Below are 23,550 nucleotides of genomic sequence, written 5' to 3' on the forward strand. Positions count from 1 at the left end.
ATATGGGCTTGCTTGCACTGATTAGTGCATTGGTATTTCTCAGGTTAGATTACTGTAAAGTGCCAGGGGTGGTCTGCCTCTGAGGGCAGTTCAGAAATGGTAGATAGTTGAGAACTTAGCTGCTAGGCTGCTAACAGAGGACCTTGCTGCATGAGCAGCTTAGACCATTGCTTGTGGTAGCACTGAGTAAATCCCCAGTTAGCAGCCAGTGGTCTGGGATTTGGGGTGGGGGGGGGGAGTTCCAGAAGATATCAGATACAGCAGGTCCCTCCACTACCTACTGATATCTCTGACTTCAGTTTTCCCCAGCCACTCCACATGGAAACTTCCATGGCTTATACTCAGACGCTGAGACTCCAGCATTGGAGAGGGGAGCAAGATGACTTGCCAGATTAGGGGGCAGGCAAGTTATCTAAGTCCACAATGGATTCAATTTGCAAACCACCTTTTTCCTAACCACATGCGATCTGCAGATTGATTTTTTTACTTTTGTGAGTGAGTTGTGCGACTGCACACTTGTGCTCATGTGAATTAGTACAAGTAGACTAAAATTCTGGGGGCAAATCTGACTCTGTCCAAGAATGGATGATGGAAGAAAAGCCCTGACAATCTGTTCACCCCAGAATAGATTTCACAAAAGCTGTGCAACCCCACACCAGGTGAGCATTGGGGTCAAAGGGCAAGGGGCCTAGCAGGCCCCCAGACCTACTTGCAATCTGTTCCAGGCCTGGAGCTGGCATACATTAATTCTCTCCTGTTGGATTCAGTGGAAGGAAAATGGTTAGTTTAAAAAGCAGGTATGAGTTGGAGAAAAGGAATCGAGCCATCATTCCTCACTCAATTCTCCCCTGCTGGCATGGACCAGGAAGGATTCTGGTTACTGCAGAGTCTCTGCCATCAGAGTTCTCCAAGGTAAACAAATAAATAAAAGACTGTTCTATTATTAGAGAGTCATACTGGATCCACTGAGATGTGTTTCCATTTCCATTCCAACAGTATTTAATCTGCTGTTTAGGTGGACTGCCATAGGAAGGTGCCATGAATGGAGTTGGGCCCTCGGTCCACATAGCTTATATTGCGCAGGGCTCCCAAGGTTTGGGCAGGAATCTCCCCAGTACTGCCTGAACAGGCCAAGAATCGAGCCTGGGACCTTTTCATGTAAAGCATAAGCATTTCCACTGAGCCACAGCCCTTCCCCACCTACCCCTATTTTTATTTATTTTGTTTCAGTATTGCATATTTATCCTGCCATTGGCTCTCTCTCAAGGAACCCAATATGGCTTACAAAGCTCTCCTCTCCATTTTCTCCTCATAACCATCCTGTGAGCTGGGTTGGGTTGAGAGTTTGTGACTGGCCCAAAGTATCCCGGGAGCTTCATGACTGAGCGGGGACTAGACCGCAGGTTTCCCTAGTCCAAGCCCAACACTCACTGCCACATCACACTGGCTCTCCAGTATTAGTGCACTAGACTGTGGTCAGACCCATTCTGTGCAGGATGCAACTGCCCTTTTCATCTAACCCCTTCAATTAACATCACCTGCTTGAGTTGCCTTGTGTCCACATTCACACTTTTACTCCGGGAGAGTTTTCTGTAAATCAGAGGTGGGCAGCCTTTCAATTAGGCTCACTGGTAGGCTCTAGGACCCGGCGAACCAAGAATGGAGGCTCAGTCCTGTAAATCCATGCAGCAAGAGACTCATTGCAGCTTTAAAGCTTCTTCCCAACCCAAAGATGTATTTGCAGCATCCAGTTTCTCACTTTGCAGCACCACTCAAGGCAGCTTCATACTGTGCAGTGCATTAAGGGAGTTGCTGGCACTCCCTATTGAAATACAGCAGAAGGACAAAGGTTGATGCCTTGCACAGTATTTCTGCCAGGCAGGGGTTTATTTTGGGATAGATTCTGAAAAATAAAGGCACACTGTTAATCTGAAAAAATACAACAACTTGCAGGGATGGCTTCTGGACCACAGGGGAAAGAATGGCAGTAAAAAATAATGACTGAGAGCAAAATGTTTCAGCTGCTGGTCATTAATGTTGTGGAATGGCTCAGATCTCAGTCATAGCAGCTTGTTTTCAGCAGGCTTCGCTGCATTAGAGCCAGCCGCTTGGAGTTTGTTTGTTTGTTTGATTGTTAGATTTCTAACCCACCCCATTAGCCATATGACTCCCTGGGCAGATTACAACAACAAAAACACAGAATAAAATACAGTATAGGACAGAAATTACAAATAATAATAAACATTAAAACCAACATAAAATGCACTGAACTGAGAACATACGCCACAGTTAAAATACTACTTAAAACAATTACCAATGAAAACACTGTCAAAAAGGACTTCACCTGGGCCTAAAAGAATGAATAGAAGGTACCAAGTGAACCTCTCTGGGGAGCTCATTCCAGAGGCTGGGTGCCACTGCAGAAAAGGCCCTTCTTCATGTTGCCACCCTCCTTATTTCCTGAGGAGAGGGCTCCTTTGGAAGGGTCTCAGATGCAGATTTAAGGTGCTTGGTAGGTTCGTAAGGGAAGAGGTGCTCCTTTAGATACCCTGGCCCCAAGCCATTTAGGGCTTTAAACACTAAGTGTTAACACCTTGAATTGGGCCCAGAGCTCAACTGGGAGCTAGTGAAGATGGTAAAGGACTGGCTTTATATGGTCGTATCTGCCACCCTATTCTGGACCAATTGAAGTTTCCGGACCATCTTCAAGGGATACCCCATGTAGAACATATTGCAATAATCCAGGCAAAAGGTTACTAGTGCGTGGATAACTGTTGCCAGGTCCTGTCTGTCCAGATATGGCCACAGATGGTATATCAGCTTAAGCTGATAGAAGGCACTCCTGGGCACTGAATCCACCTGAATTCCAGGGATATTTCAGGGTCCAGACGCACCCCCAAGCTGAGAACCCTGTTCTTTAGGGGGAGTGCAATCACATTCAGGTCAGGCAATATGTCACCCATCTGAATAGACTCACTCCCCACCAACAGTATCTCTGTCTTATCGGGATTAAATTTCAGTTTATTAGCCCTCATCCAATCAAGGCCAGGCTCTGATTCAGAGCATCCTCTGGCACACCTGCATCCAATGGGAAAAGAAAGGTAGAGCTGAGTGTCATCAGCATATGGATGACAACTTAGCCCACACCTTCTGATGACCTCACCCAGTGGTTTCATGCAGATGTTAAACAGCATGTGAGATAAAATAGAGCCATGTGGAACTCCATGGCGTAAATGCCATGGTGCAGAACCATAATCCCCCAGCACCACCTTCTGGACATGGCCAGTCAGGTAGGAGTGGAGCCACTGCAATGCAGTGCCCCCTACTCCCAGCTCAACTAGTCTATCCAAAAGGATACTATGGCTGATGGTATTGGAAGCCACTGAGAAGTCCAAGAGAACCAACAGCATCACACTCCCCCTGTCTCTCTCCCAGCACAGGGTGACCAAGGCAGTTCCCATTGCAAACCCAGGCCTGAATCCCAGTTGAAATGGATCAAGACGGTCCGTTTCATTCAAGAGTTTCTGGAGGCGGCCGGCTAGCACCCACTCAAACAACTTGCCTAGAAAGGGGATATTAGCAACTGCTCTATAATTGCTCATGTCCCCTGGGTCCAAATTAGCCTTTTTTTAGGGGTGGTCTAATAACAGTCTCTTTCTCTTAAACTTGGACCAAATTTGGACCACTGGACACCTCAGCCAGAGGAACTGCATCAGCCATGGAGCCCAACTCCTGATGGATACAAGTGATTTTACCCTCACAGTGCTGTGCAAATTCCTCACAGTGGACCACTGAGGGTTCCACCATTTCTTTCAGGGGGCAGCTTGTAAAAGCCCCTGAACCACTCGGAACAGCTCTGCTGGATGTCACTGAGAGGATGTAATGAAGATGGGCAAGTAAGTTTTCTTTGCTGCCTTCACCACCATGACATGGGTTTGATAATGAACTCTAAGCTGTGTTTGGTTGGATCCATCATGAGTTTTTCTCCATTTGCACTCCAGCTGTCTCCCCCACCCCCCCATGTCATCGACCTCAGCTCCAGCACGTACCATGAGGCTATATGGGCTCTGCATAGGGGAAAAGGATGCTTGGGTGTGATTGTGTCAACTGCCCAGGTCATCTCCATATTCCACAGAGTAACCTGGGCTTTGACAGGAGAACCAGCCATATCAACCAGAAACACCCCCAGAGCCCTCTGAAAACCATCTGGATCCATCAGCCTCCAGTGGTGGACCATTGCAATAGGTCCCCCACCCTTGTGGAGCAGAAAGGGGGCTGAAAGTCTAAACCTGAAAAGGAAGTGGTCTGACCATGACAGAGTGGTTGATGGTAGTCCCTTCACTTCCAGATTACTGTCTCCCTGGCCAGTCGAGAAAATCAGGTCTAGAGCGTGACCCTTTAAATGTGCTGGCCAGGTGACATGTTGAGACAACTACAGGGGATGGTGACATGGTTGTCATGGGGGCCATGAAATCTTGAGTTGCCCCAGATAAAATGGCCTCAGTGTGGAAGTTGAGGTCCCCCAGAACCAACATTCTGGGGGGTCCTCAATACCAGGTCTGAGATATTTCCTCCAGCTCAGGCAGGGAGTCAGCTGTGCAGCTGGGTGGGCAATACAACAGCAAAATCTCTATGTGTCTTGTGAGCCCAACACAAGGTATAAACACTCAGAACCTGTTCTGAGTGAACAGAGAGCTTTGAGAGGGAAAGAGAATTTCTGTAGATGAGGCCACCTCACCCCGCACCCACCCCAGGCCCTCCAGGTGATGCTGAGCAGAGTACCCAGGGGCACAGCTGGGAGAGAGCTACTCCTCCCTCTCCCTTCAGCCAAGTCTCTGTGTTGCAAGCCAGGTCGGCCCTCTCATCAAATCCTGAGTGAGAGAGGTTTTACTTAGGACTGACCTGGCATTCAACAACAGCACCAGCAAGCCTGAGGAAGGTTGCTAAGGCTGCCAGGGGTTGGCAGGTCTGGAGTGTGACCGGAAGAGGGGATAGTTTCTTTGCAGTAAGTTGTTTAAGAAACACAGTGGGAGAAACTTCCACAGGTATGGTGCTATTCCTAAAGAAATGCCATTTTATCAGTCAGTTGGCAATTCTAGTCCTTCCTGTTCAGCGATTTGAGAGGTACTATGGTGTACTGATTGGCACGTTGAATTGGGACTGGAGATAAAACCTTTCAAATCATCCTCATCCATAAAGCGCTCTACCTGACCTTGCACCAGTCAGTAACTTTATTTATTTGTTTATTCAACTTGTATTCCATAGTAATTACTCCCAATGACTCTCTAAGCAGAGTCACAGGTTCATTCTCATCAGAAAGAGAAAATAAATATATATAGTCATTAATATTGGTTTTTATTATTTATTTATGATTATATGTAATTTGGATTTTCTTTTCTAATAGCTAGTACTTATGTTTTATATTATGGTTTGAATCATGAGCACTTCCTGGATATGTGGAATCTAGAATGTGATTACAATAATGCCCACATTACTGGTAATTATACTGTAAACAATCCAAACACCCCAATCCTTTCCGTGTCCGGTCGTGTGTATTCACAGACCTGCCGGCTAGACTTGTGTCCCCTCTCATGGCCCAGCCTGGGTATATGAAGCGTGCCAACCATTTAGCAGCCAACATGCCTCAGAACAACTGACCCTGTATGAGTGTTGTGCTCCCTGCCATTTGTGCAGTCCATCCCAGGCTGCCAAAAGGGGGACGGGGGGGGGGGTTACACAGTTTCTAAGAGGTTGCAGTCTTCATCCTTGATGGGCTGCATGTGTTCCCGGCTGGAGGTGGCATCTGAATTTGCTGCCTGCTTAACAGTTCACTGCAGATCCAGAGTACTGCCAGACAAGGATTTGATTGTACACTTGCACTGCCTCGTTCCAAAATTTTACTGGGGCAGAGAAAGGTCCAGACATCTTCAGTTTATAAACCTTTACTTTCTTCTGTGTTCCTTCTTACCAGAAAAATCAGTTAAGAAAGGAAAGAAGGAAGAGGGGCACAATACCTTTTGGTTGGTAGTGTCAGGGGCCAGGTTGGCTCCAGGTTTTCTAGGGCCCTTGGGCAAGAAGCGCTCAGTGGGTCACCTCCCTCAGCAAGTCCGCCCTCCCACCACCATCGTCCTGAGCTGCTATTGCTCCTTACCCCTTTCTTGCCATTGCTGTCACCATTGGGTACAAGGAGGAACAACTGCACAGACCTTGCCAGTGGACCCTGCTGGTGTGTGGACCCTCAACAGGCGTCCACCCATGCCTGCTTGTGACAGCGGGAGCCTCTGTCCGAAAATAATGCATGTCAGTGGGTTTAGGGCAAGAGATATTGATAGAAGGACAAGGTCCCCAGGAGGATTCCAAAGCCTTTTTGTAGATTTCTAGACTGAACTGCAAAGCATTATATTTTGAGAGTATCAGATGTATGCATTCTCCTGAACTATACCTGTACATGATCTGAAACATGGGAAGATGGACTTCCCTCTGCCTTCCCTAAATTGTACCCTTGCCATTAACTGTATCTATAGAGGCACGTTTCTATAAATGCTTATTTTGTTGCAAATTCTTTGGGCAATGTCTTACAGGGGCCTTTGTTCTAATTATGCATGCAGGTACCTGGAGAAGCAGCCAATAGGATGCTTTAGGCATACATTTATTATGACTGCTTTTTCAGTCATGGTGAGAAGTGTGCCTGTATGCAGCCATCGATCCCAAGGTGTTCCCATTTGCCAAGAAAGAAGATGTTGCAAAGAAAGGCAGGATGCTGATGATGATCTAGATAGGACTGTTATTTTACCGATTCCAATTATGAAAAGTCTGTAACTTGAAACTAATGAGTTGTGTGGCTCACTGAGCACAACACATAACAGACTTGGTTTACTTTTCTATTGCAGTGCCTTGGTATAATTCAGCCCAGTTCCTAGTGAAGAACTAACGATGCAACTATAGAGATAAGCAGCTTTCAGTCAGAAAGTACAGAATGGTGGGCCATGTGTCAGAACGTATGTGAAACTCCTAGCTGATTCATCAGAATTTCATCTTGTTGTTTTTTTAAAAAGCTTAGTTTGCTTTCCAATAAGGCCACTGGCAAAATATGTATCCCTGCTGATTAGCTATAGATGAAACCTGAGGATTTTAGCTGTTGGAGCTGCAACTTCCATAATGTCAGCCAATGAGCATTGTATATGAATTCACATATGAGAGAGAAAGAAGTTTATACTAATCATCTCTATTAAGGGACATTTCATCTCAGTGAGGAGATCATTTTGATAGTCTGGAAAGAGCATTTAAGCCATCTGGACACCATGGGATAACTTGGATGTATTTTGTGCAGTTCAGAATTAGGGTGTCTGCAGAACATGTGCTGTGTTAGGTGAACTTTGTGTGTTTCTGTATCTAAGAGATATTTAGCACAGTCACACCCAACCAACTTTTTGCAGAATTTTTCAGTGCATAAGATGCAAGCGTGTGTTACTGAAGCCTCAATATAGCACTGATATGTGGTAAGTAATTAGTTCAGACAAGACTAATTCATGTCAGTATTGCTATGCTCTGTTAATCTAATGGCTTGAATAAGAAAGCAAAATGAGTTACACTTCTGACTTTCAGTGGCAAAACACTTCAGCCATTGAATCCCCAGGAAGCCCTTGCACTTGGACAAATATGACACAGAGGGAAGGGGCTGATGAAGAGCTGTATCTTTTTAAACAGCAATGTAGCAGCCTGTATGTTCACACGGGAAAGTTCAAAAGTGCAGATGTTTGACCTGGTTTGCATGATACAACAGGCCGTCATGGGTTACTTACCTGAGAGGGCTCTTGCAGTCTACCATTCTACCATGCAAAAATGCTTGGCTCACAACTTGACATGCCAGAGAAAGCCGGATACCTGCGGGCACCATTTTTGCATGCCAGGATGCAAAACCCCTTGTGTAAATTAACCTGTAGTGGTAGAGATGTTATGCAAACCAGGTCAATGTTTGCCAAAGGCTTCCCTGGTGCCATCTGGGCCTTTGTGCCCTGCAGAGTTCTCTTCCCAGTCTCAACGAACCATTACAATCAAGCGGACTTTTGTGCACTTACAATTCCAACATGAATCCAGTGAACTCTGCTATCTATAGTTTGAGAATAGTCCCTTTAAAGCTTGTTGTAAGTCATGGGTTACAGCTGTTCTTTTCTATCATCATGACAGAGCAGCCTCTGAAGGCACAGTGATGACCATCTCTATGGAATGGCAATTCAGACATCACAGCTGGCCAGAAGGAACAGGAACCACCATTTGCAATCCCATTGCAAGCCACAGTTTCTGATTCTGGTTTGCTGCTTAATTGGAAACCATAGTTCTGTCAATCCAGGCATCACATTTCCTTAAACATGGCTTGGTGTTAGAATGGAACCTTTGGGGCTGAATGGCTCAGTTGAGGAGCTGGAAAGGGCAAGATTCCTGAACAGAAGATGACATATTTCCTGTTTATATGTTTCAGTTTTTAATCTTTGTTAATTGCCCAGAGATCCTCAGACTGTTGGAAGTATAAGAATGGAATGGAATGGAATGGAATGGAATGGAATGGAATGATGGATGGATGGATGAGGGCACTCTCTCTTCCTCTTCCAAAAGCCAAGAGTAGAAAGTTCTGGGGCATTATACTTATATGGTACCTTCTTCCTTTCTGGGGTAGGCCAACTGGACTTGACCCTCGGTCCTTCTCTAATTTTCTGTTGTTCACCATGTCCCCTTGCCCTCTGGACTCTCTTTCCCTTCAGGTGGCTAACCTCCTGCGCCTGTTCCAGATTCCCCAGATCAGCTATGCCTCCACCAGTGCCAAGCTCAGCGACAAGACTCGCTATGATTACTTTGCTCGCACTGTTCCCCCAGACTTCTACCAGGCCAAGGCCATGTCTGAGATCCTGCGCTTCTTCAACTGGACCTATGTCTCGACTGTGGCCTCCGAAGGAGACTATGGAGAGACAGGCATCGAAGCGTTTGAGCAGCAAGCCCGAGCTCGCAACATCTGCATTGCCACCTCAGAGAAAGTGGGGCGCTCCATGAACAAGAAGACCTTTGACGGGGTGATCAAAGCTCTGCTGCAGAAGCCCAGTGCAAGGGTGGTCGTGTTGTTTACCCGAAGCGAGGATGCTCGGGAGCTGCTGGCAGCTGCTCAGAGGATCAACGTGTCCTTCACATGGGTGGCCAGTGATGGCTGGGGGGCCCTAGAGAGCGTCGTGGCTGGCAGTGAGCCAGTGGCTGATGGAGCAATCACGATTGAACTGTCATCCTACCCGGTGCAGGAATTTGCGGTGTACTTCCAAAAACTTGACCCCTACAACAACAGCAGGAATCCATGGTTCCGAGAGTTCTGGGAACACAAGTTCCAGTGCAGCTTCCACAGCCAGAACTGCAGCCAGTTCTCCCTGAAGTCGGGCAAGTTTGAGCAGGAGTCCAAGATCATGTTTGTGGTCAATGCTGTCTACGCAATGGCCCATGCCCTTCACAACATGTACCAGGCATTGTGCCCCAACGCCACAAAGCTCTGCGATTCCATGAAGCCAGTAAATGGCAAGAGATTCTACAAGGAGTTCATGCTCAATGTGACATTTGATGGTAAGCCAAGGCCAGGCACACACACCCTGCAAAATGTACGCCGTCTCAACCGGCAAAGCAGCTAACTCTCCCTCCCGACACACAGCGAGCGAAATGCTCTCCACCGCCTCCTCCAGCCACCCAGGATGCTCCCCAACACCTCCCAGGTTTTTTCCTTCTGCGGAACCTGCCATGCTTCAACATGAAGTGCTGGGCTGCTGCCACGCCCTGTTTTTATTTTCTAAGGGTCTGATCCTATGCATATCTAAGACTGAAAAAATCCTACAATTCCCAGCATTCCTGGCTGGGGAATCTTGGGAGTGCCACTTTTCTGGGGTGAGGGTCTAAAGGTGCATAGGATTGCACTCTAAGAATGCTTATAGGGTCCATGTGGGACCCAAAGACTTGCTTGGAAATAAAGGTACCACTGAAAGTGGGTACTTCCCTTTGCAGCATGGCAGCCTTGTAGGATGATGATGATGATCATGATGATGAAGAATATCAGGGGTTTTTTAGGAGTGGCAGCATGTTGGTGACCCCAGGTATAAAGAACTTATTGTGATCAGGCTACAAGACCTCTCATCTCCACACACCTAAACTTGAGCTTGCATTTTATACTCTGGCCAGTAAGTCCGAAGAACTAAGCTTGATGCCCTTATTCTTTATGTTATAAACTTAATGTTTACTAATATTTAGTGCAACTATACAGACATATTGGATGACTTGCACTCATTGTCCAACAGCTTTGCAGAAATATCATAGATGGTTTATTCCCTCCCAATAAAATATCTGTTGGGCAACCCATGATCTGCTATGGAGAGGAGAACACAATGCTTTCTGGAAATTCCCTTTTCCATTTCCGCCATTCTAATGAATCCGCACTGTGGTAAACAATGCAAGCTGCTCTGTGGGGATGGAGGGGGTGGGCGCACTAGAAAAATGCTCTCATACTATGGCAGTTTCACTTAAGGGACAAACAAGATTATTTTTTCATTAATTTTCTGTTGTGGATTTTAATCAATCAAGACAAAAATAAAAACAGTAAAGTAAAATAAAGTATTACCATTTTCTAGTACCAGCTTCGAATGTATCCCGCACAATAGATAAATATGCAGTGTGTACTGATATGTGACAAAGATACAAATTACTGGGTATAAATTATGCACCAATTTCAACAAGAGCAGACTAAGTCTCCATACAGTTGTCCATTTGTAGCTTATGCTTCAAGACCACCTGTTCAAAAATGGAAAGCATTATTAAGTACTCGGCCCACTGTATTATCAAAAGTGTCCATTTGTCCTTCCAACGTGGTAATATTAGTCTTTTAGCTGTCAAAAGGGCATGGAGAATTGTCTTGTGTACAATCCATGCCTTGTGCTTTGTTCCAAGAAGCAGGTAGATAAATGAGAAAAACATGCATGTCTATAAATAGTTATGAACTTTCTGGTGCAATGTTTATCTATATTACTGCCTCCTCCCCAAAAGAGGCAGGCATTGGGCATTGCCAAACCAAATGCGAGTTTAATCAGGTGACCGGCATTTGTGTGCTTGATGAGTGAATTGCAACCGTAATAGGTCCTAATCCAGATGGGGCCACAGCACAGGTAAAGTTGCACTTTAGCACTTTGCCCCCACTGTAGGCTCCAGTCTGCATTAGGAGCTGAATGTATTCACATTTTGTTTTCTATGTTCAGTAATCCAATTAATGCACACAAAACATAGACAGCTAATGCACTGTGGGTGAGATGCAAACACCCAGAACAAACTGGTGTTGAAGTAACAAAATCAAAACAAAAATAACAGAAACATAGAAACAAAGCGAGTCAGAAGGGGCCTGCTGGACCATCTAGTCTGACCCCGGATCTAGCCAGCTCAGCTCATGTAATCCCCAAAAGATGGTTGTCCAATCTTTCCTTTGACACCCTCACTGATGGAAACCCACCTCCCTTGGAAATCCATTCCATATCCTAAGGGTCCTAAACTTCAGGAAGTACTTCCTGACATCCAACCTGAAGCCTGGTTCCTTGAGCTTTGCCCCACTGGGATGGATCCTGCCCTCCACTGCAGGGAAGAACAGATCATGCCCCTCCTCCACATGACATCTTCTCACATACCTGTAAGTTGCTGAAGATCCCCTTGGAGTCTCCTCTTCTCCAGGCTGAAAAGGCCCAGTTCCCTCAATCTCTCCTCATATGTCATCCCGCCCAACCCGGCTACCATTCTTGTGGCCCTGTGCTGAACTGATTCTAATCTAGCCATATCTCTCCTATAACATGGAGGCCAAAACTGGATACAGTACTCCAGTTGTGGGCGGACCGGCGTTGTGTAGAGTGGCATCAACACCTCCCTAGATCTGGAAGCCACACTTCTAGCTGTACATCCAAGGGTGGCATTTGGCTTCTTCTCCATTGTGTCAAACTGCTGGCTCATGTTCAGCCTGTTGGCAAGTAACAATACAAAATGTGAACACATTCAGCACAAGACATATTGAAACACTGAGTTGTGACATTCGCAACTGGAATGTTATGATCAAAAAATACAAAACAAGCTGCTTGGCTTTAGTTAATTTCTAAAAGATGAACCTGAATATAAGTTTTTATTATATTCATTAACAAAAGGTTGCTTTTTAAACTACATTCTAAGGAAGCAGCATTTCCTGCCCACATTTTCTTTTACCTGGGGCATAGCCCTGCGCATATTTAGTCAGAAGAAAGTCCTACAGCTCCAGCACTGCTGGTCAGAAATGCTGGGAGTTGTCTGAACACACACAGGATCTCACTTTCAGTGATTTTGTTTTCTTAATGCCAGTAGACAAAAGCAGATTCCTCTCAAAGCGTTTTGTACTGGATCCTGTGCAGACACACCTGGGCAGGGGAGTGGCAGAGTTGGATTCTATTAAAAGTAGGCATGCGAGATTGTGAGTATTTAATGTTCTGTTGTCCTTTGCATTAGATTATTTCTATTTCACTTCACAGCTCCATTTCGGCCATCCTCAGACTCAAAAAGTACCGTTCGATTTGACCGCTGTGGGGATGGTATTGGCCGCTACAATATCTTCAACTACCATCGAGCCGACGGGAGGTATCACTATCAGAAAGTGGGCTACTGGGCAGAAGGACTCATCCTAAACACCAGCCTCATTCCCTGGGTGAAGACGTCCATTCCCGTTTCCCAGTGCAGCGACCCCTGCAAGAAGAACGAGATGAAGAGCATGCAGCCAGGAGACATGTGCTGCTGGATATGCATTCCCTGCCAGCCGTATGAATACCTGATGGATGAGTTCACTTGCAGGGACTGTGGTCTTGGCTACTGGCCCAATGAGACGCTCAATGGCTGCTATGAGCTCCCCCAGGAGTACATCCGCTGGAAGGATGTCTGGGCCATCGGGCCCGTCACTATTTCTTGCCTTGGCTTCATCTCCACTCTGTTTGTTTTCGGGGTCTTTGTTAAGAACAACAATACCCCCATTGTGAAGGCTTCTGGTCGTGAACTGTGCTACATCCTGCTCACTGGGGTGCTGATGTGCTACAGTATGACGTTCATCTTCATTGCCAAGCCCTCCACGGTGGTCTGCACCTTGCGGCGGCTGGGGCTGGGCACCTCCTTTGCAGTCTGCTACTCTGCCCTCTTGACCAAGACAAACCGTATTGCTCGGATCTTCAGTGGGGTGAAGGAGGGTGTGCAGCGCCCGCGGTTTATAAGCCCTACCTCACAGGTGGTCATCTGCATGGCTCTAATTTCTTGCCAGTTAATTATCGTTGTCATCTGGCTCATGGTGGAGACGCCTGGAACACGAAAGGAGACGGAGCCTGACAAAAGGTATATTGTCACCCTCAAGTGCAACAACCGAGACTCAAGTATGCTCATTTCACTGACCTACAATGTCCTCTTGATCGTCTTGTGTACAGTCTATGCCTTCAAGACCAGGAAATGTCCTGAAAACTTCAATGAGGCCAAATTCATTGGGTTTACAATGTATACCACATGCATCATCTGGCTGGCCTTTCTGCCCATCTTCTATGTCACCTCCAGTGATTATCGGGTAAGTAATCTATTGCTGTGAGTGAGGCAGCTATGAAGCCAATGGCAGCCAATGGTGTAACCTAAACTGATCCTATTGGATGGAAGAAGTATATAAATAAAGACGGGTCATCTCCGTGCTCCATATTGCTACATTCCTTATAACAATTGCAGCACCAGCCTATCCAACATGGGCAGGCAAAGTGCTCCTGAGAAGTTTCAGGGCTGTTGTACCTTTAATTAAACACTTCCTGGTTGCAGGTTTAGCTTAAGTGTCAAACTTGCTTAACAGAAAGCAATAAAACGAGGAGAACTTGGCAACTTAGATTGCCAAGGGCCTTTGCTGGAAAGACTTACTTATGAGCAAACATTATCTTGGAACATCTTGGCCATGTAGAAGGACAGCGCTGCAAAACAGAGTGCTCCATTAGAGTGCTGTGTAGAAGCTCCAGGCAATATGCGTCCAAACACAATGTTTTAGCGAGTTTCACACTTACCTGAATCTAAGTTCAATTTAATATAGTGGAACTTACTTTTAAGTAAACACACACATGTGTGTGCATTTGTGGCTTGGTGCATGTGAAGGGGTACATGTAGAATTTCTTGTCTTTGTAAGCACATTATGTTTGTAAGGAAGATATAGCAATTCAGCTATTTTGGGGGCTCTGGGACCTGCACGTTTCCCATAGTTGTGCAGCTGCTTAAGCAAAACCTCACAGATTTGGTCAAAATTAGCAAAGTTTCATCATTTGCAAGCATCATGGGAGAATGTGCTTTGCTGGCAATAACACAAATGATTAACTGCCACTGAGTAATTAGGAGCTAGGAAATAATTACTTTCCAGACCTTAAGGCAATCTGAAAATAAGCATTTCTCCAACTCTCCTCTCCTCTCCTCTCCCACTGCCCCGTCTCTGTGGACCTGGTTGTTGCCCTGTCTTGGAAGAAAGAGCTTCTTCCGCTGGAGAAACAGCAGCCCCTGGTGGCCATCAGAGAGCTGTGCAGACCGGACAGCTGCTCCCTTGTAATACCAGAGAGTCATACTTTTCATTGTTACCATTGCAAGAAAGTTTGAAAATGAAAATGTGTTTCTCGTATTCATTTTCTGGAAATGAATGTAAAGGAATGTCGGCAAGTGGCTTTTGATGGAGGCAAGGTCTGCATGAAACAGGGATCTTTCATCTCCCTGTTGCGATGGAGCAAGGTTGGGGTTCCCAACCTTTTGGGGTCCGTGGGCATATCTAGAGTGTTGAGAGCGTTTTGGGAGCTCTCCCATACACGGCCGCTGAGGGGTGGCTTGCCCATCCACAGAGGGCTTCCATGGGGTGCATGGATGGCCCCACAATGCACACTTCCCAGAAGGCAAGCAGGTCGGCTAAAAGGAAACCAACTTGCTCCAAATCCGATATAAAAGGCAAACTGGGGGCTGGAGCTTCAGAATGCAAAACAAAACCACTCCTTTGAACCAACTTTTTTCTGCTCCAACACTCATTTTGTGGAAGACAAAGAATGGAGGGGCCCAGAGGTGTTCTTGGAAATAAAAACAGCGCTGAGGCTGATACTTCACTTTACTTCCTAGTTAATTTTTAAGCCAAATAAATAAATAAATAAAAATCGGGAGGGATAGAACGCATGGTGAGCATTATGACTGCTGTTCACGGGTGCATTAATGCCTGGGGGCATTATGTTGAAGATCTCAGAACTAAGCTGTGCCTGCAATACTTCTTGACACCCCCCCCCCCCCCACACACACACACACAATGTGCCACTATAATTGGAAAGGATGTTGCAGATGAAAAGAAGGTACCACACAGGGCAAGAACAGTGATAGTTGTTTGAGTCCTGACTGTGCCACCGGCCTGCATCCTGCTCTCAGGCACACTGAATTAACCTGCCCGATATCCAGACAAAGCTCTTTCTGAAACCTTCTGGTGCAAAGGGTCAGTATTCTAATGCATCCTGCAGTTTGGATGCTCCTGGTTCGGAAAATTGATGCTACTGTAGCTACGGGCACCTGGTATATGGATAGCTCCGCAGGGACAGCTGCCTTGCTTATCACTTCGGCTGCAAAATGCATGTGGCATTTGCAGGAGGACTGGGGAGCAGCCTTTTTTTAAGCATTGTGAGCAGTTCCAGGTTAAAGCAACCTGAGGCCCTGGGCTAGGAGGCCTCGGGAGCCCAGGCTTAATAGCATTTGATCATGAGAAACAAAACTTCTTTCTCTTCTTTTTTGTATCTATTCAAAGAAAGATGAACATTGCTGAAATAAAAAGATTGTTTATAAATTTATAACCTTTAATAAGCTTACAAAAATAAGGAATTAATGAAGACATTCATACAGAACATTCATAGGGGAATCATAGCTTTGTTACAAAATTACTCTATATATAACATCAGAACAGTTTCTTTCAAAACTTTTGGATGTAAATGTATCAATTATATCATTAAAATCAGTAAGTCACAGTTTATCATTTTGTGCAGAGAATGCTCAGATCAGACAGCAATCGTGGGACATTGTTGAGTACAGAGCATCCTTTATTCTTTTTAGCCTAGAAAATCATCTTTCAGCTAGGTACCCCCCGATTTTTATCATTACAAATGAAATAAAATTAATGGCAGTACACCAAGGCCCCCTTGGATTTTGGTCCCTGTGTAAATGCGGCACTGGCTGTGAGACACTCCGGAAAGAAACTTTGCACAGGGAGAGCTTTGTCAGTACTTTCCAATTTCTGTAAAAGTGGAGCAGGTGCTCATTTAGGGATCCTTAACAGCAAAACGCCCATGGAAGTCACCAGGAAGCAAGGACTGTGCTGGCGTGAGATACAAGCACTTGAGCCTGTAATTTAATTAGGCTGATGGGGAAATCGTGCTGTGCAGTTACCTTCTAAAGTGCTGACTGACAGGACCCTCCATGCCCTCAGCTCCCAGGACTACTTTAGAAGGCAGAGAAAGGAAACTTCAAAGCTGCTAAAATATGGTTAACCCGCAACCCCCAGCTGCTTGTTAGAACCCCCTCCAGCACAAAGCAAGCCTTACGCAGCAGCCTGGATCTGTGCCGCAGAGCCTCCGTGGGCCGTCTCACCTTGGACGCCTCAGTCTGCTCTGCAGGCGCTGCGTGATGGCAGGGTTTTGAGCATCTCTGGTAACGTGACATAGGACCCTTAGCTCAGGAGCCCTGTGCATCGTATGACCCAAGTGGGGAGCCCTTGCACTAGAGAAGAGGGCATGCATCAGAGGGCAGTGGGTTTCATCGAATTGGAGAGCCAGGGTGGTGTGCTGATGGGAGGACTGCAGTCCCGGGAGGTGCAGGGTCTGGGCCAAGCATGGCCTCCCAGCCTAATCTACCTCGCAGGTTGTTGCTGTCGGAATAGAATGCTGAGGAACGGCTTGTAAGCTGCCTTGAGTTGCTTGCAAGAGGAAGTAAGGTGGGATAGAAACTCAAGGTAGGAATAACAGATTCAAGCATATAGATTCTAGAAAGCATTACTGTAATTGAAACAGAAATGCAGTAGGTGCCACCATGACCGTGTGACCTGAGTGCTTGCTTGATGCCCTGCCATCCAGGTGCTCAGTGTTGCTGGCAGCTTCGGGACCCCTGCAGACACTCCCTTCCTTGGTTCTCTAGTTTAAAGCAGCCGTGCCGTTCCAGCAGGGGTCTGTCACTTGACAACCCTTCAAACTGTGAAGCAGGACATGGTCATCCCAACACGAGGGGCGTGGTTTCAATATCCATCCAGAATCCTGAATGCAAGGGAAGCAAGGGAAAGCTGTCCAAGTCCAAAGGCATGTGATATTATAAGGTTTGCCCCAAGCCAGGAGACTGAAGGCACAAGGGGTGGCTGAAAGGGCAGGGCAATTTGTACAGTCATCACATCAATATGCCCAGTACCTTCTTCCCCATCTGTGTCAGCACCTTTCTTGCTGGCTTAACCAAGGCCATAAACTTGAATTTCGTAGGGTATGAGGATTGGAGCCTGGAGCTTTTCCTGGAACTGCTACAAACAGGGTTGCCAGCACTCTGGGAGCAGTGAGGTGTTTTGGGGGTGGAGTCTTCCAGTCTGCATCTGCAGGAGAAGGAAGGAATTCTTGGGATGAAGGGCCAGGAGGGCAGGTTGTTTTCTGCTTGGCCTCAGAGAGCAGCCAGCCCCAGATCTATCGGACTCTAGCTTGGGGCAACAGACTCAACAGGCTCCCCCACCACCCTGGCCTTCCTCTGGCCCTTCGGAGCACCATGTGCTGGAAGCATGTATGCCTCCATCTGTATGCATATGGAGGATGGGGACGTCGTCTTGTGCCCTTCGCTGCTTCAACAGTTTTACATTTCCCCTCCCCAAGTACCAAAAGGCCCAACAATCCAGAACTCAGGCTGATTCTCTCCAGCTGGCTGGTTCTCCACATTGACACTCAGATGCTGCTCTCTCTAGACCAGTCTTCCCCAGCCTAGTACCACCCAGATATTTTGGAGTGCAGCACCCTTTATCTACAGCTGGCATGGCCAATAGTCAGGAATTATACGAACTGAAGTCCTGAACATCCAGAGGGCACCGAGTTAAGGAAGGCTGTTGAAGACTCCAGAGACTCTCAGTTTACATCTCAGTCCTTCGTGCAAATGTTTTCATCCAGGTCTACCTCCTTCCTCTCTGTTTTGTATTCCCTAGCTAGAAATTCCTCTCACACTCCTGCTGTCCATGATCCATTAACCACCCATTACCTACATTCTAGACTAGTCATTACCTGCTGGTCATTGGATTATGTTACAATGCATACGCGTTATGGATCAGCAGAGGGATACTTGCAAAGAGAACAGCCATCTTGTCTCAACAGCTAATGACTCTGGCACAGTTTTATCTTCAGTCCTGCTTGTGGGAGTTGTTGTTTATATCCTTTGTTTGGGTTGTAAATGAAGCCAAATGGCTCCCCCTTGGCATGATCATCAGAATGCATGCAAACACTGACTCCTAAGGCCTGTATGCTATCAAGACGCCATGGCCTAATTAATGGAGTCAAATGAATCTAAAACTGGCTGAAAACCTGCTGTTCAGAAGCAGAGACATGAAATGAATCTTTTTTATTCTCAGAACTGGCAAATATGCTCCCAGTATTCCTCACTTTAATTAGTTCCATTCGTTTGCAAAGATACAAGGTGGCATAAGTCAGTGCAGTCATTCAAATTTTCACATGTGAGAAAGTGACGCATAAAGAGTTTTTTTTAAAAAATCTCATCAGCAAAGCTTGTGCATCCACTGGCCCAAGTGCTGGAAGAATCTTCTGTGCAAGAAGTAACTTATCTGCATTTACACAGTTTTAAAAATGTAGCTGAGTGCAGGCTGACATCCTGACTACCACCTCCATTTGTAGCGTCAATAGGCTTGCATTTGGATTCAGTAAAGATGTCCCTCTTTTGTCCTAAGTATTTCAAGAATGCCTGTTTTTTTCTCCCCCCTTTCTTCTCACTGGAGTTTGAGTGGATTTGCACAACATGAGGGTGGTTAAGAAGCTACCCTGCATTTGCCAATTGTGTGCTGGCCAATTCGCATAATTAACTTCACTGGGCTTCATTATCTTCAGAAGCTGGTGAGGGTTGTTTTTGGGGTGGCTTGTTAATTACCTCAACAACCCAACCTCACCTGGTTCAGACAATATGCAAAGCTACAGCAGGGGTGTGTTTGTATCTTAAATTAGCAACCTGATGCCCATGGGCACTGCAGTCCATCATAACATACATAATCTTGTGAACAAGGTCAGTATTTGTAGAAAATGCACTTTTGAACTACAGCTGATGAGATGTCCTAAACTATTACATTGATGTGGTTGCCACATATTGATTCAAAGAAGCTTAACACAGATGAAATTAAGTCTGCAACATCTGTTTAAGGTCTTGCATGTTTGCAAACCTGGAAGCCCACTGTAAAATTGGGACCTACTCTGCTGTCACCGCAAGGGGTTTTCGTTCCTAGTATTTGTGTTGTGGAGTCGCAACTTGCTGAGCTTGTCTGGCAACAGTGGAAACTGAACAGGACCCCTAATTCCGCTTCCCACACTTGATTAATGAATGCGCAGCAAATTTGAACTAACTTTTCTCTGTGCTGCCTGCTACCCTGCTCAAAAGACTCCAGATCACAAAGAAGACTTCTCAGTGTTTTGAAGGTCCTCTCATAAAGACTTATTTCCCAAAATCTCTGGATACCGTTTCTTACTTTACAGTTCACACTAACTCACATTTTAAAAATACCCACGCATCATTTGGGAATGGCCTATATGCATATAAACTGAGACTTTGTCTCAGGAAATAACCTGTCTGAAGAAAAAGCTTGATTATTTATTATATTTACATTACCCTTTTTTCCTTCGAAGAACTCAAAATGGCTTACTGCCAGTCCTGTTTATTTATCTGGGAACAAGGACCTTATGTGTGTATCATTTTCAACTAATGCAAGGGAGGTGGAAATAAACTTTGGAAAGGTATTCTGCTGCTCCAGTTGCTTTACTGGGCTAACACAAGTTGAAATCTGAGTTCATGCAGTGGAAATGGGGCTTAGTACATTTTCAGGTGCCAAGAAAGGTATCCAGGTGTGTGGGTACCATGTTTCTTGCTCTACAGCAATCCCAAGAAAAGCAACAATACTGAACCATTGCCATTGCTGGAATCATCTGGGAATAATACTGAGTGCCACCATGAGATTGTAAAACCTTGTGATTCGGGGAAGCATGTCAGTATGTCTCAGGAGCGGAGCCAGCTGGTGGCGGACATCTGTCACTGTGTGTTGTAGTGCACATGTGAATGCAAACTTATATCTATAAACATGTAACCGAGTGACCCCCAAAGTATGAATGGTGCACTCATGCCAGATTGTGCAGGATACTTAGACAAAGTGGGGGACAGACATCAGACTTGCAATGTTCAGGTGTTGCTATACGACCAATATTTGTAGAAAACAAAGCACAGATTAGCATATTACCCTCTGGGACTGGATTGGCCAGCTATTCCAAATAGAAGTGGTGGAGCAAGAAGACAAAGGAGGAGCATAATAGTTTGCCAAATAAGGAGCAGGGAGGATGGCAGGGAAAATGAGAGACAATACTTGGCCACCCAAAGGGAATATAATGTAGAATGAGGAGCAGAAAAGAAATACCTTTTTTTTAAATCCCTGGCTAAGCTGAGGAAAATAACAAAGGAAAGCAAAAGAAGCTGGCTAACTGTTGGATTTAGTTTTCTTCATTATTAGATTCTTGGCTTTTTGCCTGAGCTGATTAAATACAACTTCCATGGGACAAGCAGGTGGCATTTCAGAGAACTTTGCTCTACGGTGGGAATCAGCTTGGGCGATGCTGTCACCATTTGGACACTAGGTAGGCTGCAGGATCGGTCCACATTTCCTACCAAGCTTTATATTGGCTAATGCATGGATTACTTCATGACTTCCATGACAAGAGAAGTGACCTGGAAGCGAAAAAAGGTCTTTGTATTAATCCAGGGTTCCCATTGACTTACATGAGGGTAGCTCCCATTGATTGAGTCGAGGTAGAAGACACAGAGATTGTGAGTGCTAATCACAGTGAAGGCAGGCAATTGTCACACTGTGCTACCACCTTGATTCTTGGCTTCTTGATTCTAGCTGCCGTCTCTTGTCCATGCAGCCTTTCGCAGAACAAATGCATCATATGGTGCTACGATGATGCCAGAAAAACACGTATGTTTAAAAGGGTCATGGCTAAGTTTCTCAGAGCACCATCTCATAGCCCTGCAACATGATGAGGGGTGACATAGGATCCTTTGGACCTTGGTGCTGGGGCTCTGAAGGCCTAGCCCTTGCCCTGCCCCCTCACAGCTGGGGTGAAAAGAGCACCAGCCCCTCTCTGAGAACGCACCGGCATTTGGAGAGCGGGAGGAGGCCAGGGCTGTCTCCCTCTGCTGATTCCTCTGTCCACCCAGCCTCCTTCGCTCCCTGGGCCTTTAGCTAGACCGCTGAAAACAGCTGCCTTGATGACATGCAGGAGAGTGAGGTGCAGCAGTGGTGGGGATGCAATGAGCCTCTTGAGTTCACCGGCTTACGTACATCAAGGGTGGAAGCAAGAGGACTGCACCCTTCTTGCATTCTCTTTCCACCCACTCATCCTGGGTAAATGGTGAAAATATTTTAATTCCTTAGTCTGTTGAAGGATATTAAAAATCTGCATATTCATGAAGTTACTAAATCTATCCACAGCCACTATGACAATAATTTTCAGATTTCTCACCTGTTGCGTTAAATCCACCTATATGTTGTGGGAGTTGACTTATGTAAGGATGGAGAATGCACTGAATGAGTGCATAGCATGTCAATTTTTCTGGTATGGCTGCTTCCTTAGTGACTGAAAGACAGGGAGGATCAACGCCCCAGACACCTTCCCCACATTATAGAAGTCAGGCTTTGTTTGTTTGTCTGGCTTTCTTTTGTTCAGCCACCCACTTCCTGTGACGCATGTTGATATATTTGTTTTGACCACCCAAGTGCTAGCACTGAAATATTCAGCATGCAACCTGACTCTATAAATGTTCAGTACTGACTCATGTCAGATCTTGGCTATTGAATTCAGGCTCCACACAGATGTTGGTAACTTGCAGAGCAATCCTGCCATAGCAGCAGTGGAGAGATTCCATGGTGGAGCAACCACCCAAAGTCCTGCCAGCTTGCTGAGCCCAGGAGGGAGTTTGTTTGCTTTTACTCCCCATCCATTTTCCAGTCTCACACCACCAAATGACAGCAGCAGATGGGAGTTAACTAGGCCAGCTCCAGGCCAAGTGTAATTTCAGCACCTGTTGGGAGAACGAGGAGGCCTCCCCGACACACCTCATCTTGGCCTTCAGCACCAGCCAAGGTGGAGCCTTCTGCTGTATCTCCTGGGGGAACCTCTGAGGGTGAATGTGTTGTCCCACCAAGTGGCAGCTCTGTCTGCTGGAAGAGCACAGCACTGTGCCCTTCACTGAAGCATCCGCATGCTTACACGCTGCTCCCTAGCTGGGCTCCTTCCCTTTTCTACTCTGAGGAAAGACAGTGAAGGAGGAGCCTGGGCCTGAGCTGACCTTAATGCCAACCAGAGCTTGGCTTAGTCTGTGCTATCAGACACGTCTCTCCGCACTGTGAACATCTCTTTGCACACCACATTATATTCAATCACAGAAAGGCCCTGGACATGCTCCCAAGCAGGATGGTGGTGGCTGGGCATAAAAAGGCCACGCCTGCCTGCAATTCTACCATGGTTCAAGTCTGTCTACTCCCTACTTTCTGCCCAGAGGGATCTGCAAGAAAGGAGCTGCAAAGTTAGGGGCCCAAGGAGGGCGTTAGCTGAAACAGTGAGTGGATAGCACGGCATTGCAGATCATGGGCTTCTAGAGGGCAGTTTAAAAATTTGTATCCTGCCAGGCAGACTGGAGAAAGAGGAAGGAGCAGGATGATTAACAGGTAGATGCACGGTAGTTGTGTAGAGGTGCTCCACATGATTAAAGGGGCACTGGGGTCACATTTCATCCTGCCCAGCAAGGTAGAACACACTGAGTGTGACAGTAGGAAGGGGTGCCCTGAGCACCTAGAATCCTCAGGTGTGACTTTTCATGGGAGCAGAAGCCCTGGATGGTCAGAGGATCTCACCAGCAATGTGAGGGTCGTCCTGCCTTTTTTCCTCCACTCATTTGTGCACTTTTCTCATTTTGGTCAAACAGGAAAAGTACACATTGCAAATGGAGAAAACTAGTGTTTTCAAAATGCACATCCCTTCCCGCAGTACAGCAAAACACAAAAATACATATTTTGTTGAGCAAGAATGCAAGTTTGGGAATTGGTTTATTTATTTATTTATTCATTCAATTTATATCCTGCCTTTTTCCTACAAAGGGCTCAAGGCAGCTTACATCATTCTCCTCCTCCGTCTTATCCCCACAACAACAACCCTGTGAGGTAGGTTGGGCTGAGAGTCT

The 23,550-nt window shown here is 46.1% G+C and overlaps 1 protein-coding gene across 1 annotated transcript in view; it reads left to right on the forward strand.

Annotated features, from left to right (window-relative positions):
- Window positions 1–23,550, forward strand: part of GRM2 (glutamate metabotropic receptor 2) — a 44,695-nt gene that overhangs the window by 18,735 nt on the left and 2,410 nt on the right. The window contains exons 2-3 of the mRNA XM_044451289.1: window positions 8,760–9,597; window positions 12,552–13,618. Of these exons, the coding sequence (XP_044307224.1) occupies window positions 8,760–9,597; window positions 12,552–13,618 (1,905 nt within the window). The remainder of the gene's footprint in view (window positions 1–8,759; window positions 9,598–12,551; window positions 13,619–23,550) is intronic.

Source organism: Varanus komodoensis, unplaced genomic scaffold (assembly GCF_004798865.1).
Source record: "Varanus komodoensis strain SLA01 unplaced genomic scaffold, ASM479886v1 scaffold6_2, whole genome shotgun sequence".
Classification (NCBI taxonomy): Eukaryota; Metazoa; Chordata; class Lepidosauria; order Squamata; family Varanidae; genus Varanus; species Varanus komodoensis.